This window comes from Platalea leucorodia, assembly GCF_965183815.1.
Source record: "Platalea leucorodia genome assembly, contig: HAP1_HAP1_SCAFFOLD_77, whole genome shotgun sequence".
NCBI classification, from domain to species: Eukaryota; Metazoa; Chordata; class Aves; order Pelecaniformes; family Threskiornithidae; genus Platalea; species Platalea leucorodia.
In genome coordinates, this window is record NW_028121441.1 from 387,123 (window position 1) to 401,699 (window position 14,577).

The 14,577-nt window shown below is 53.3% G+C and overlaps 1 protein-coding gene across 1 annotated transcript; it reads right to left on the reverse strand.

Annotated features, from left to right (window-relative positions):
- Nucleotides 1-10,394: 10,394 nt before the first annotated feature.
- On the reverse strand, nt 10,395-11,324 carry LOC309603431 (olfactory receptor 14A16-like; the record flags this gene model as incomplete). The annotated part of the gene is made up of 1 exon (XM_082338284.1): nt 10,395-11,324. One exon carries the CDS (start codon nt 11,322-11,324, stop codon nt 10,395-10,397), a length of 930 nt encoding a protein of 309 aa, XP_082194410.1.
- Between the last annotated feature and the right edge of the window lie 3,253 nt (nt 11,325-14,577).

Below are 14,577 nucleotides of genomic sequence, written 5' to 3' on the forward strand. Positions count from 1 at the left end.
GCCCACTGAGGCAGTGAGGGGCAGCCCCGACGTCCACGAGTACCTGCTCCTCCATGTGGCAGCTGGGCTTGTGGCTCCTTGACCCCTCCTGTATGCTGGGGCTGCACCCCCAGCTCCAGAGGAGTTGTACGGGATGGGAGCAGAGTCAAAGAAACTTCTGCTGGATTCTTTATTGTGTTTCCCTAGACAGGGAGCCTGGCTCCATATCTATGTGAGGTCTTTTGTGTCAGAAAACACTGGCAGGGAGGTAATAATAATATTATTTCAGTGGAAGTAATATATGACGTAAAATAAACAAACCCAAGAAATATATGATCAAAAGAGCACGCGAGCTTTTCCTGAGGATGATGGCCACCTTACTGATGGTGCAGTAGTCCGTGTTCAAACAGTTTCCACGGGGCCTCTTTGAGGTCTCTGTTCTTCATGCTGTAGATGAGGGGGTTCACTGCAGGAGGCACCACCTAGTACAGAACTGTCACCACCAGATCCAGGGATGGGGAGGAGATGGAAGGAGGTTTCAGGTGGGCAAGCATGGCAGTGCTGACAAACAGGGCAACCACGGCCAGGTGAGGGAGGCACGTGGAAAAGGCTTTGTGGCGTCCCTGCTCAGAGGGGATCCTGAGCACGGCCCTGAAGATCTGCACACAGGACACCACAATGAAAACAAAACAAGCAAAAAAGAAGAAGGTGCTAAATATGACAAGCCCAACTTCCCTGAGATAGGCATCGGAGCAAGAAAGCTTGAGGATGTGGGGGATTTCACAGAAGAACTGGTCCACAGCATTGCCTTGGCAGAGGGGGAGTGAAAATGTATTGGCAGTGTGCAGCACAACATGGAGAAACCCACTGCCCCAGGCAGCTGCTGCCATGTGGACACAAGCTCTGCTGCCCAGGAGGGTCCTGTAGTGCAGGGGTTTGAAGATGGCAATGTAGTGGTCATAGGCCATGATGGTGAGAAGAGAATACTCTGCACCAAACAAGAAGAATACAAGGAAGATATGGGCAGCACATCCTGCGTAGGAGATGGCCCTGGTGTCCCAGAGGGAATTGGCCATGGATTTGGGGAGAGTGGTGGAGATGCAGCCCAGGTCAAGAACAGAAATGTTGAGAAGGAAGAAGTACATGGGGGTGTGGAGGCAGTGGTCACAGGTTACAGCAGTGATGATGAGGCCGTTGCCCAGGAGGGCAGCCAGGTAGATGCCCAGGAAGAGCCAGAAGTGCAAGAGCTGCAGCTCCCGCCTGTCTGTGAATGCCAGGAGGAGGAACTTGTTCATGGAGCTGCCATTGGTCATCTGCTGCTTCTGGGCATGGAAACTGCCAAAGGAGATAAACCAGAAAAATTCAGAGAAGCTTCTCTCAGCAAAATTTGATTCCTTCATTGTGAAATACCTAAGGGAGCTTTTCTTTCCTGGGGGACCATTTTGCAGCTCCGAGGCTTCAGCTCTGGTTTGTGCTGGCTGAGTGTGCTGTGCAGAGCCGTGCCCTCTCCCCAGGGGCTCCTCGAGGGTCAGCCCTGCTTTCCAGCAATGACCCATGGAGGCAGCAACAGCGCAGTGTGTTTGGAGGGAGGGTTCCTGGGGAGGAGTTCCCTGTGCTGCACTACAGCACAGGGTGAAAGCTCCGAAGGACACTTTTCGCACAGAGGAAGGTGGGAGTTGAGGTGCAGCGAATGTGTCTCGTTATGCTGTGGTTTAGTATTCAGACACCCCCATCCCACTTGGGAAATATTCTGGAAAGCATAAAATTCCCTCGTTACCCTGTTGCTCCAGTGTAAACCTGCGTCAGTGCTCCCATCCAGGAGGGCTGCTCTGTCCATCAGCCTGGTGCCCAGCTGCTCTGTGCTTGCACCGCTCCCAGCTGGAGGACAACTGCACCCAGAGGTTGCTCTGAAAAAGCCACTGGACTGTCCTGGGAGCAGAGGGGTCCTGTTCAAGGCGCAGATTTCAAAACACCTCTCCTTTCCAGCACAGCTCTGCAGAGTAGGATGGAGAGCACAGGACAAGGATGCTGCTTTGTTTGAGTAGATCAAGCGCTCTCAGACATCACCAAGGTCCTACAGGAGAGCTGTGCCGTTCTGGAGGGATGCTCACAGCCCCGCAGGACTCCCTGTCCAGCATGATCAGGTGTCTGAAGGTGCTGTCTGCTAAGGGAAGCAGTGTCTCATTGCCCAACCACTCACTGCAGCCAAGAAAATGAAGAGAGGGCTTGGGCACCTTGGTCCCATGGAAACACCTCCAGGGCAGAGTCCCCCAGGTCAGTGCCAGAGCAGGAACTCAGCACCCCCACCCCTTGCCCCACACCACCACTGTTACTGCCAGGGAGCCCACGAGCAGGAAGAAGAGCAGCACAAGCAGGTGGAGAAACAAAGGAAAACTCTGTGACTCTCCTCCTAAGGGAAGCAAGGAGAGGAGAGGCAGCCGGGCACTCAGGAAAACCTTCTCCTTACCCAGCAGAGCACAGCACCTCCCGGTTAGCAAAAGCCCAGGGCAGTCGCTCTCAGCCCCTTTGCCCTGCAGAGGGAAGCGGCCCCGTGTCAGGGGAGATGCCCCTCTGCTGTGCCAGAGCTCTGGCTGCAGAGGAGGCACCTCCTGCCCTGGACCACACAGCCTTGAGGGCAGCGGCTCTGCTGGGTGGGAGACGAGAGCAGGGGTCTTGCTCAGAGGAAGGTGTCTGCATTGGAGCGGATGACAGGGAGCTTTCCAAAGTCTCCCTCCCATGACATTGTGGGTTGGAGTTTCCTACAACAGTCTGCCCATGTGTTTGCAGCCTGGAGCTATCCCTGCTGGGAACTGTTTTCTCCCTCCAAGTTTTCCCTGTCAGGGATCACAGACCCCATCACCAACTCCCGTCTGCTCAGCTCTCACCTGAAGAAACCTCCCCATTCCAGGCACTCTCTAGAGGTACTCCCTGTTTGCAGGCAGTGAGGAACAGGTCAGACAAACCCTGATGAGGACAGCAAAGGTGATGCTGGTGCTCTCTGGAAGTAGAGGAGGGGATGGAAGCAGTTCACTTGGCTCCCACCAGACCTACTGATCTCTCAGTGTAGCAGCTCAGGACTCTCAGTCTGCCTCTCCAAACATAGCAGCGCCTTTTCCCTTTTTCCAGAAACAGCAGGAATCTGAAAGCACAGACTCAGGAACGCTCTTTACGTTTAAGGGATCCCCTGCCTTGCTCTTCCTCTGGAAAAGTCCCCTCTGAAATGCCCTGGGCAGCTCTGGATGCACACCCTTTCTTCACCCCTTCACCCTTGTCTACCATGAGCCCCTGGGCTGGGAGGCCTCCTGACAGACCCTGTAGGCTATGAACGCTTTAGGAGACCCTTCCAGGAACTGCAGCTTCATTGCCCTCCACCAAGAGACTTACCGTGACAAGGGCTGGAAAGATTTCTTCCCTTGCAGCTCTCCTTTCTCCTCCCACTCCAGGCTGCCTTTAATCTCTCTCTGCCCTACTCCTTTGCCCAGAGCCCTGCAGCGCCTGGCAGAGGAGTTGCTCCTTGGCAGAGCTGTCTCTCTGCACTGCTGCCTGCTTCCCATGAGCTCCCTCCATCCCAGGAGCCCATCTCAGCCCCGGAGGAGAGGACCTGCCCAAGACGTCACTTGCTCTGCCCCCTACCCCACTCGGCGCTCCCTCCAGGTGTCCCTGGGGCTCTCCAGGAACCTGCTTGGGAAGAGACTGAAGGAATCACCGATGATGCCTGTCTCACCTCCGCAGAGACGTTTCTTTGCAGCGGTGGCCATTCTCCTCTCAGAGACACAGTTAGGTCTGAGAATCCCCCTTCCTTGGCCCATCATGAGACAGGACACCTGGGCACTGGCAGGGAGGCATCTCCTTTACCCATGCTGAGAGAAGGCAATCAGCTGAGTCAATGGAGGCATCTCCTCCTGGATTTGTAGCCCTGGGGCTGGAAGGGACCTCAGCTCCCTCCCGTGCCTGCCACAAACCCCCAGGAGGTGAGATTCCTCTTGCTTCAGTCATGGTGTCTGCTAAAAATCGGCACCTGCACTCCTTTTCTGTGGTCCCATGGTCACTGATGGAGATGGAGAGCAGGAGGTCACACACAAACACCTGGAGACATCTGAGGTACCAGATGTTGTCCACGATAATGGAGCAGTACTGAGAGACTGGGAAACATCTGGGGGCACCACCCAGCAGCCTGGTGAGGATGCCAGCTGACCCACATTTAGGACATCGCCCCCTGTCCCTACTCACGCTGTTCAGGGCCGCCTAGAGAGGTGTCCAGCTGACCAAATGGAGGTCTGTGCCAGAGGGAGAGGGAAGTCTTTCTCTTTCTCCCCTCCTTTACCTGTATTGACTAACTGTCCATTGCCTGTAACAAGAGTTGTCTCACACAGCCCCATGGAGCCTAACCTAATTCAGGGCAGCTGCTCGTTGAATGGCCAAACACAGGCCTGTAGGGCTCTGTGAGACGCCAAGGCTCTCCACCAAAACTGCCTGTGGCTGGCAGGGACAGCACAGGACCTGCAGGAAAGCCACGTCCCCTCGAAGCGGGTGCGTGACAGACACCCCAGGCGGCATCTCCGATTCCTTCGGTGCTTGTGTGCAAGTGACTGATTGCCACCCCTGCAGCGAGGCCAGCCCTGTCCCATCGCTATCCAGCAGATGCAAGGCATTGCATGATAAGAAGCACATTGCACTGGGCTCTCCACTTGTGGGCCTATGTTCTCAGCTTCTTCTAGTTCTCCTCTGCCCCATCCTTTACTCACCCTCTTGACGATACAGTCTTCAAAGAGCCCAGTGAATTTAGGGTGTGGCGAGGGTGTCCACACCCAAGGACGCTTTCAGCAGCACCTTGTCCTTCCAGGAGATCAGTGCCTCTCTCTACCAAAGGCCCTCCAGGGCTGCAGAGACACCACAGACAGCAATGCCCTCTCCTGCCAGGGCTGCCCAGCGCAGCCCTGTTTCTCTCGGACCTTGGGGACTGCAGGCATTGCTCTCTTTTGGGGCACCTCAAGTCTTTCTTACAATGCCATCTGCCATCCGCTCCAGCATGTCTCTGTCATGCAGCAAAGCTTTTGCGTACGTGGGCTCTTGGGTGCTTGGTGTCCCTGTTCACCATGACAAGGCTGAGCTTGATTGGAGGGGGAACACAGCACTGTGAAAACAGACCAATAGGTTTCTGGAGGGTGTTGGAGCAATTTCTTTGCAAAGCCACCAGCTGGACCAACAGAGATGATGCTCACCTGGATCAGGTCCTTGCAAACCATGAAGAGTGGTCAGGGACCTGAACACCAGTGTCATCCTTGACTGTAGTGACCATGAAATAGGGGGTCCCAGCTCTTGAGCAGCCTGAGGAGGGAGAGGAGCAGAGTGCAGGTGTCAGACCTGAGAGGGGAAGACTTTGGCCTGTTCAGGGGGCTTTTAGTGGGGATCCCATGGGCAGCAGTGAAGGGCAGTACAACTCAGTGCAGCTGGTCTTTATTGAGAGAATGACCCACAAAGAGCAGCAGTGAGTACATAGCTGACAAGACCAGCCTGGGTGAAGAGGGAACTCATGAAGAAGCTCCATAGGTAATGGAAGCAGAGAGGAGGAGGGTGCAGAGACTCACTTCAGTTGGAGGCATTTAGAAATAGGAGTGTCCTTTTTTTTTTTTTTTTTTTTTAAGAACAATTTTGGAAGCCAGGGTGGGTTGAGTTGCAGGAGTACAGATGCCTGGTGTCACCCTCTATCTGCAGTTTCCATTGGAGGGTCCAGGTCTCACATGGCCCCTTGTGGTCACTCCCAGTCCCAGGTGAGTGTATCAGGCACACCAGAACCTCCTGACATGGCACTGGAGGCTTGTGGTCAGGAACTGAGATCGGCCTGGAAAGATGAGGATATTTTCTCAACATTTATGTAGTACGGGAACATTTTCATCAGCTGAAATGTTTGGATACTTTTCAGAGAGAGAGAATGTTTTCCTGTGCTGCCATCATGAAACTCTCCAGGATGTGTACTGCTCTCGGGAGAAGAAACCTTGATCTTCCCGGCACTTGCTTGACCACTGCTCTGTCCAGTATGGAGTGTACAGAATCTCACTAATCTTCTAGGTATTCCCACATGTCCTGATTCAACTGACCATTTCTCAAGTCATCTTCTCCAGCAGACTGTCTGCACAGATGCCTTTTTGAGTGTCCCTCTGGTTTTCCTCCTCCCATTACTCTCCATTCCCTCAGACCCCCCCCAAGTACCCAGGTGCTGCTTGGAGCTTCAGGCAGTTGAAAGCTTGCTGCTCCTGTCTCCTGACCGTCTCTGTCGCCAACTCCTTCATTGCCTTTCTCTCTGTCCTTTCTTACTAATCTCACTGCAGATTTTCCCCTCAAAAGTACAAGTGGGATTTAGTGGAGGTAACCTGGACTTCATAGACAGCTGACGAATGTTTTTTATTCTTTACTGAACTATTCTTTTCTTTTTGATTTTTGTTGGTTTTGTTCTTGTTAACTAAGAGAAATGCTGTGTGTCTGTGCAGCCACTTCTCCAAGGAAAGCAGAAGGAAATGGAGGCTGAGACATTCAGCTCCAGCCTGAGTGGGAAAAGCTTCGATTTTAATGTGAGTGATGTGAGTTTCAGGTGACCGGTGAGAGAAATGGCAGGTTGGAGAGGGGTGGGTGGGATGAAGAGTGTCTCTAGAGTGTCTGACAGAAAGCGTCTTGCTTTGCCCACATGTTCATACTTCATCATGAGACCCTCGGGATCAATATGACTTGGAGATTGTCTATATTGTTTATTCTGTAAGCAGAAAAATAATGAAAATGCACAAATCTTTTCAAAATGTTATTTGTTTTTGACATCTTCTCATTTAGACTATCCTCCTGAACTCTCCCTAATGAAGCACACAAGAAGGGAGGCATTAAAGAAAACTGCAGAGCGCCATGGCATGTTAGGGTATCTGCATTTCCATGAGCCCTCTGCTGCCAAGTTCCCGAAATGCAGCTACAGAAAGGAGATTGAACAAGCCACTGAAGAAGCCTTTAAAATGTGATTCAAATCTCCAGGACTCTTGAGGGTGTCAGTGGGCGCCCTGAGGGCCATCACAGCTGAAGCCATGAAGGGAAGCAGGGGTGGAGGTACCCCTCCCTGGGGGCTGCCTTAAACTGGCAAGAGGTCAGCACTGGTTCCAGGTGACCAAGGCAATGTGCAGGTGGCTATGCTGCTAATGCTCCTCAGTCACCTAAGATATCCCAGCACTGTACTTACTTATCACAGAATCACAGAAAGCATCATGGAATCATAGAATGGTTTGGGTTGGAGGGGACCTCTAAAGGTCATCTAGTCCAACCCCCCCTGCAGTTAGCAAGGCCATCTTCAATTAGATCAGGTTGCTCAGAGCCCCGTCCAACCTGACCTTGAATGGTTCCAGGGATGGGGCATCTACCACCTCTTTGGGCAACCTGTGCAGTGTTTCACCACCCTCATCATAAAAAAGTTCTTCCTTATATCTAGTCTGAATCTCCCCTCTTTTACTTTAAAACCACTACTCCTTGTCCTATCACCACAGGCCTTACTCAAAAGTCTGTCCTCATCTTGCTTCTAACCCCCCTTTAATTACTGAGAGGCAGCAAGAAGGCCTTCCCAGAGCCTTTGCTTCTCCAGGCTGAACAACCCCAACTCTCTCAGCCTTTCCTCACAGCAGAGGTGTTCCATCCCTCTGATCATTTTTGTGGCCCACCCTAGACCAGCTCCAACAGGTCCATGTCTTTCCTGTATGGAGCGCTCCAGAGAAACATTAGAAAAAGCATACTTTTTTCACTAATTATCCAGGAGAGCTTGCGGGATATTATGAATGTGCATAAATAGCTGAAGGGAAGGAATGAAGACAAGGGAAACAAAGTCTTCTCAGTAGTTCCCACTGTCAAGACAAAGGCTGATGGACACAGATAAAAACACATGTCATTCCATCCGAACGCAAGAAAACACTTTTTCACGGTGACGGTGGTCAAGCACTGGAACAGGTTGCCCAGAGAGGCTGAGGAGCCTCCATCCATGAAGGTATTCCAAACCCACCTAGACAAGGTCCTGAGCAACCTGCTCTAGCTGACCGTGTCTCAGCTGGGGAGTTGCACTTGATGAACTCCAGAGGTCCCTTCCAATCTCAACAACTCTGTCATTCTGTGAGTGTGCAAGAGAAAAGTAAGACGGAAAGAAATGAACAACACATAGCCTTGATGGCAAACACAGTGGGATCCTGTGGAGAGGACCCACACTGGAGCAAGGGAGAAGTGTGAGGAGGAAGGAGTGGTAGAGATGTTCTGTGCTGACCGTAAGCCCCATTCACCATCCCCCCTGCTCCTCTTGGGGTTGGGGTGGGTAGAAGAATTGGGAACAATGGAGTAATTTGAGCCTGGGAAGAAGGAGTGGGGTGGGGAAACGGTCTTGAATATTTTTGCTATGCTTTCTCTCTATCTGAATCTCTTTTAATTGGCAATAAATTCAATTGATGTTCCCCAAGTCAACTCTTCTTTGCCCATGACAGTAATGAGTAAGTGATCTCCCTGTCTTTATCTTGACGCATGAGCTAGTCCACCTTATCTTCTGCCTTTGTCCTTTTGAGCTGGGGGTGTGAGTGAGCAGCTGGGTGGGTGTCTGGCTGCTGGCCAAGGCTAACCCACTACAGGACCACCACAGCAGGACTGCTGTGTCCAGCCTGGGGCTCAGCAGCACAAGGAAGATCCTGACAGACTGAAGCAAGTGCTGCAGAGGCCGGAAGGATGGCTGGGGCCTGGATCACATAATGGAGAAGGAGAGGCTGAGAAAGCTGAGTTTATATGAACTCTCTCAGAGCCAAACACCAGAGCAAAGACCCAGGCCAGCTGGTAAAAACTCAGTTAATGGAGATTTTAAAAATCAGTCGAGACAAGCACCTGATTGAGCTGGAGGTGTCTGAGAAGAGGCTTGGCTGAGAGACCAGCTGTGGCAAGAGCTGTGGGACTTGGTGTGTAATGGCTGTCAGTAGAAAAATGGTTCCCTTTTGATTAATAATGGCAGTGTAGCTGGGTATGACTGAGCCCCATAGGAGGATGGGGATGACCATGCAGCAAAGGTCCCTCCTCAGGGCTGGGGTGTATGGCCAGAGATGGAAATGGCTGGTGGGTGGGACTGGTCTGGGACAAATTTCCTGGGGCAGCTTCCCCAGGGTGTCCTGGAAATATGGCGCAGACAAGGACCCTCTCTTCTGCACCTTTGATGCCTTGCTTCCTTCACCATGACACCTGGCTCTGCACTGGGAGTGCTGGCTGCCCTTACCCCGCACACTCACACACCTTAGCTCTACACTGGTGTTTTTCTCTCCCGGGCTCTTTCCAGCCCAGCCCAGCCCCTCCCCACCTCTCCCCACCTCCCCTGCCCTCTCCCCAGCCCAGCCCAGCCCAGCAGAGCAGCCCAGCCTGGGCTGGCTCCATGGCACTGCCCAGCGCAGGCTGCTGCAGAGCTCTGGGCACTCACCCCACAGCCCCAGCCCCTCTGAAGGCCACAGCAGCTGCTGGGGGGCAGACAGCGGGGTTCAGGCTCCCCATCAGCCCCATGGCTGGTGCTGGCCACAAGGGCATGAGGAACCAGAGGCTAGGCACTCTCTGGCTCTCCTCAATTCATCTTGTAGGTGATCGCCAAACCTGACTGAATTTGCCCCCTCCTCTACTCGCGCCAGCCCCACTCCCCAGGACAGCACCAGAGTCCTGGCCCTGGGGGTCCTCAGGCAGCTCCTGCAGCTCTCCCCACTCTCCCTTCCCTGTGCCTGCTGGGTTCCCACTGACTCCTATGGCACTGCCTTAGTCCTTCTTCGTGGATACATGAATTTAGTGCTTTACATTTGGGGGACTTCACCTCTGAGGGTGTTTCACCTCTGAGTCTCCATTCATTCCAACACCAGAGCATGTGCTGAGTCCCCATCCTCTCCTCACGCCTCCAAATTAATTTCCAAAAAGTCTGGTATATACCATCAGTCCTGTCAGACACGAAGGAACCTGAGGAGATAATGGGGAGCTCATGGACCATCTCCCCTGACATTGGACACCAAGAAGAGAGCCTTTAAAAGCGGACCATTTTATCCAATGGAAACCAACGTTACCATGAGCTTAACCCCAAAATGACTGAGAACACAAGGAGACCGGAAACATTAAAAGACCAATTCCTTGGACATTTTCTTGGAAGGAACTTTGGAAGAAGAGCCCAGCCTTCAGGCACTGCACCCAGGAGGTGCCCTTTTCTTGAAGAGCTACAATTTGATGGGCCACATCTGACATGATGTTCTGCAAGGGTCAGACACAACAGGATCAAATGTCTACAGGAGTATAAAACCAGAAAACTATCCCTAAGTAGAATTATCACAGCAGAAAAAAAGTAAACTTGTGGCCTAAGATACACTCAGGGAAACATGCGGAGGAGGGAAGACAGGTTATTGTCAGTGAAACGGCATCCACTGGATCAGTTTCCATAAGGTATCCTTGAGCTCCTGGTTCCTCATGCTGTAGATGAGGGGGTTCACTGCTGGAGGTACCAATGAGTACATCACTGCCACCACCAGATCCAGGGATGGGCAGGAGATGGAAGGGGGCTTCAGGTAGGCAAACATGGCAGTGCTGAGAAACAGGGACACCACGGCCAGGTGAGGGAGGCACGTGGAAAAGGCTTTGTGGCGTCCCTGCTCAGAGGGGATCCTCAGCACGGCCCTGAAGATCTGCACATAGGACACCACAAGGAAAACAAAACACCCAAAGATGACAAAGACACAGACCACAATAAGCCCAACTTCCCTGAGGTAGGAGTGTGAGCAGGAGAGCTTGAGGATGTGGGGGATTTCACAGAAGAACTGGTCCACAGCATTGCCTTGGCAGAGGGGTAGGGAAAATGTATTGGCAGTGTGCAAGAGAGCATGGAGAAACCCAGTGCCCCAGGCAGCTGCTGCCATGTGGACACAAGCTCTGCTGCCCAGGAGGGTCCCGTAGTGCAGGGGTTTGCAGATGGCAACGTAGCGGTCATAGGCCATGATGGTGAGAATAAAATACTCTGCTGAAATCAAAAATACAAACAGAAAGAGCTGGGCAGCACATCCCAAGTAAGAGATAGCCCTGGTGTCCCAGAGGAAACTGGCCATGGCTTTGGGGACAGTGGTGGAGATGCAGCCTAGGTCGAGGAGGGAGAGGTTGAGGAGGAAGAAGTACATGGGGGTGTGGAGGCAGTGGTCACAGGTTATGCCGGTGATGATGAGGCCGTTGCCCAGGAGGGCAGCCAGGTAGGTGCCCAGGAAGAGGCAGAAGTGCAAGAGCTGCAGCTCCCGTGTGTCCGCGAAGGCCAGGAGGAGGAAGTGGGTGATGGAGCTGCCGTTGGACATTATGTCCCTCTGCCCATGGGGATCTGTTCAAGGTGGTAAAAGAAGGGAGAAGTTAGGGCAGACTGGTTTGTGAAAAATCTACTCACTTTCTTATAGAAATCCCCCAAACTGCCTTTCACTTCTCCAGAAGACCTTTGGTGAGCTCTGGTTGGTGCTGGCTGAGGGTGCCCCAGGGAGCAGCAGGCTCTGCTGGGGGCTCTGCAGGATTCAATCCTGCCCTACAGCAGTAGGTAAATAGGAACTCGGGGTGATCGCAGATTAAATCTGCTTGTGATATAAGAAAACTTCTCAGCATTGTGGCTCTCGATTCACCTGACTGCAGAGCAGAGCTGTGGGGAGTTTGGGTTGTGCCTTCTGCTCTAGTTGCCCCAGCACAGCTGAGGAGCGGTTTGAATGCAGCAATGCCTGGCATTTCTGCTGCACTGCAAGGGAAACCTTGTGGGTCCTGAGATTGGGCACAGGGACTGTCCCTTAGTGCAGAGTGAGGACAGCCGCTCTGCCCATCAGCCCTGCTCTCAGCTGCCCTGTGCTGGCAGCTCTTCCACCTGGAGGACTATCGCACTCAGCTGTTCCCCCCAAAAGAAAGAAGCCAGTGCTGGGAGCAGGGGAATCCAGTTTCCCAGTGCAGATCTCCAAACCCCTCATCCCATCTCACCGTACCTGAGGACCTCAGCTCTGCCCTCCCAACCAGGGGCACAGAGGGCTCATGACAGCTGCCCACATGCAGCCACCCAGCAGCATTCTCCATGGGGCTCCTGCAAAACATAGAGATGCCCTGGGAGAGCTGTGCCCCACGGGAGGGCAGCCTGCAGCCCAGCAGGACCTCCCAAGGACAGAGTCAACTGTCCTGAATTTGTTATGTCCTGAAGGGAGGGTGAGATCCCTGCCAGCCACACACACTGCAGTACCCAGAGCCCCACAGGTGAACAGGGTGCGAGCTGGATGCTTTTCCTCCATGGCCATATGTGCATGACAGCACACGCAGCGTTGGTGTCTGAGCTGCACTTGAATCCTCACCCCCCCACACCAGTGAGTGTAACAGTGAGAAGGGCGTCAGGGAGAAGAGGAGAACATGCCAAAGGAGCCCTGCCAAGGGAGGCAGGAGAGGGAGACAGAGAGAGACCCTTGAGTTTTAACTCTCTTTGGTGGTCAGGCTGCTTGGGAAGGTAAATCATGAGCATGTCTCTGTGCCATTAAGGGCAGAGGCTCTGCTGTGTGAGTGAGGAGACCAGGGGGTTGCTCAAAGGAAAGCATCTGCACTGCAGGGGATGGCAGGGAGATGCCTGATACCCACATCTTCTCCCTTTTCATGCTCACAGAGGCCATCCCACCTGCTGTGTGCTCAGCTCTGCCCTGCAGGCACCTCCTGGCAGCAGGGCACTGCCCAGGGGCATCTCTGTGTGTGCAGGGGCTAAGCAACAGCTCAGACAAGTCCTAGTGAGAACTGGGGTCTCATTGCCTACTCCAGAGCAGAGACATAAATTCCCATCTCCTACTGCCCACCCAGCCAACCAAGAGTGGAAAAACTCAAAGCACAGATTTCTTCCCTTTCAGGCAATCTCCTACCTTGACATCCCTCTTTAGAATGACCCTCTGCAAATGTCCGCTGGGTGATGTAGAAGTCTGAGCAGCCCTGACCCACGCTGCACCCTCTGGGCAGCAGAGGGATCCTGCCCTGCTTCCACCCACAGGTTCTCCCCGCAGCTTTGAAAGGCGCTCCCTGGGCAGGCTGACTGCTGACCCGGTCAGATGGCAGAGTCCCTGCGCTGGTGCACAGCCCACTGGGGTGCAGTGACCCTGCTCTGAAGAACAGCCCTGGGCACCCACAGGTGCGCACTGATTTTCAAAACCCCAGAGGAAGGCAGCTGTATTGCCTTTTCTTTCTGATGGTGCAGCAGGGAAGTCCTCCTCTGCAGCACGTCCTCATCCTCTACATTAGAGAAACTCTGAGAGTCATCCTGAAAGTCCCATAGGCTGTGGGATGTAGCAGCTTTTGGAGATCCCTCCAGGAACACCAGTTACATTGTCCTGCAACCAGGGACTTACCATGTACAGGGATGTGAAGATCTCTCCCATGCAGTGAGCTCTCAGCATCTTCCCACTCCAGGCTGCCTTTATAGTCTCTCTGCCTCACTCATCTCCTCTCAGCACTTGCAGGCAGTGCCCTCAGCCCTGCCGCACTTTGCAGAGGAGCTGCTCCTGGGCAGAGCTGTCTCTCAGCAGTGCTGCCCACTTGCCAGCAGCTGCCTCCATCCCAGGAGCCCAGCCCAGCTCAGCAGCAGAGGCCCAGCCCAAGGCACCACTTTCTCTGCCCCTCTGGGCTCCCTCCAGGTGTCCCTGGGGCTCCTGGGAAACCTGCTGTGAAACAGACTGAAGTAATAACTTGTGGCCCCTCTCCCACCTCTGGAGAGATACTTCTTTCCAGCAATGCAATTTCTCCTATCAGAGAGAGAATTGGGCATGAGAATCACCGTTCCTTACTTCTGGTATGGGACAGAAAACCTGGACAGTGACAGAGCTCCTTTAGCCCTGCTGAGGGAAGGGATTCAGCTGAGTCAATTGAGGCTCCTCATCCTTTGTTTGTAGTCCTGGGGCTGGAAGGGCACTCAGCTCTCATCTATGGCTGCCACAAACCCACAGGAGGTGGTATTCCTCTTGCATCCGTTCAGGTGGACACAAAATAGGAACCTGGTGCCTGGGAGCCTCTTGTCTCAGCTCCCATGGTAATTGCTGGGGATGGAGGCAAGGAGTGAGCTGTTCAGACTCAAACACCTGGTGACATCTGAGGTGTCAGAGGTGGTCCAAGATATGTGCAGGTAACTGCAAGCTGTTATGCAGCGGTTCACAGAGAGGGAAGCATCTGGAGGCATCATCTTTGAGCTTAGAGGGGACTTCCTTTGGCCAACAGCAGATGCCCATATTTAGGACATCTGAACTTTTCCCTACTCCTTACGTTCAGGGCAGCCTATTGAGGTAGTCAGGGGGGCAGATGTAGCCATTGCCATAGGCATCAGCCATCTTCTCCATCAGCTGCATACACTAGATCACCATGGACTGTAATGGCACAACGCCCGTGGACATCCCTACATTGCCTAACCTAATTCAGGGCAGCTACTCAACGGCCAAATACAGGCCTGTAGTGCTATGCGAGATGCCAGGGCTCTCCAGCACAACTGCGTGTTTGACACCATTTGATTTTCTTTCCCACAGCATTCTCCTGGAGAAACTGGCTGCTCATGGCTTGGACACGCTT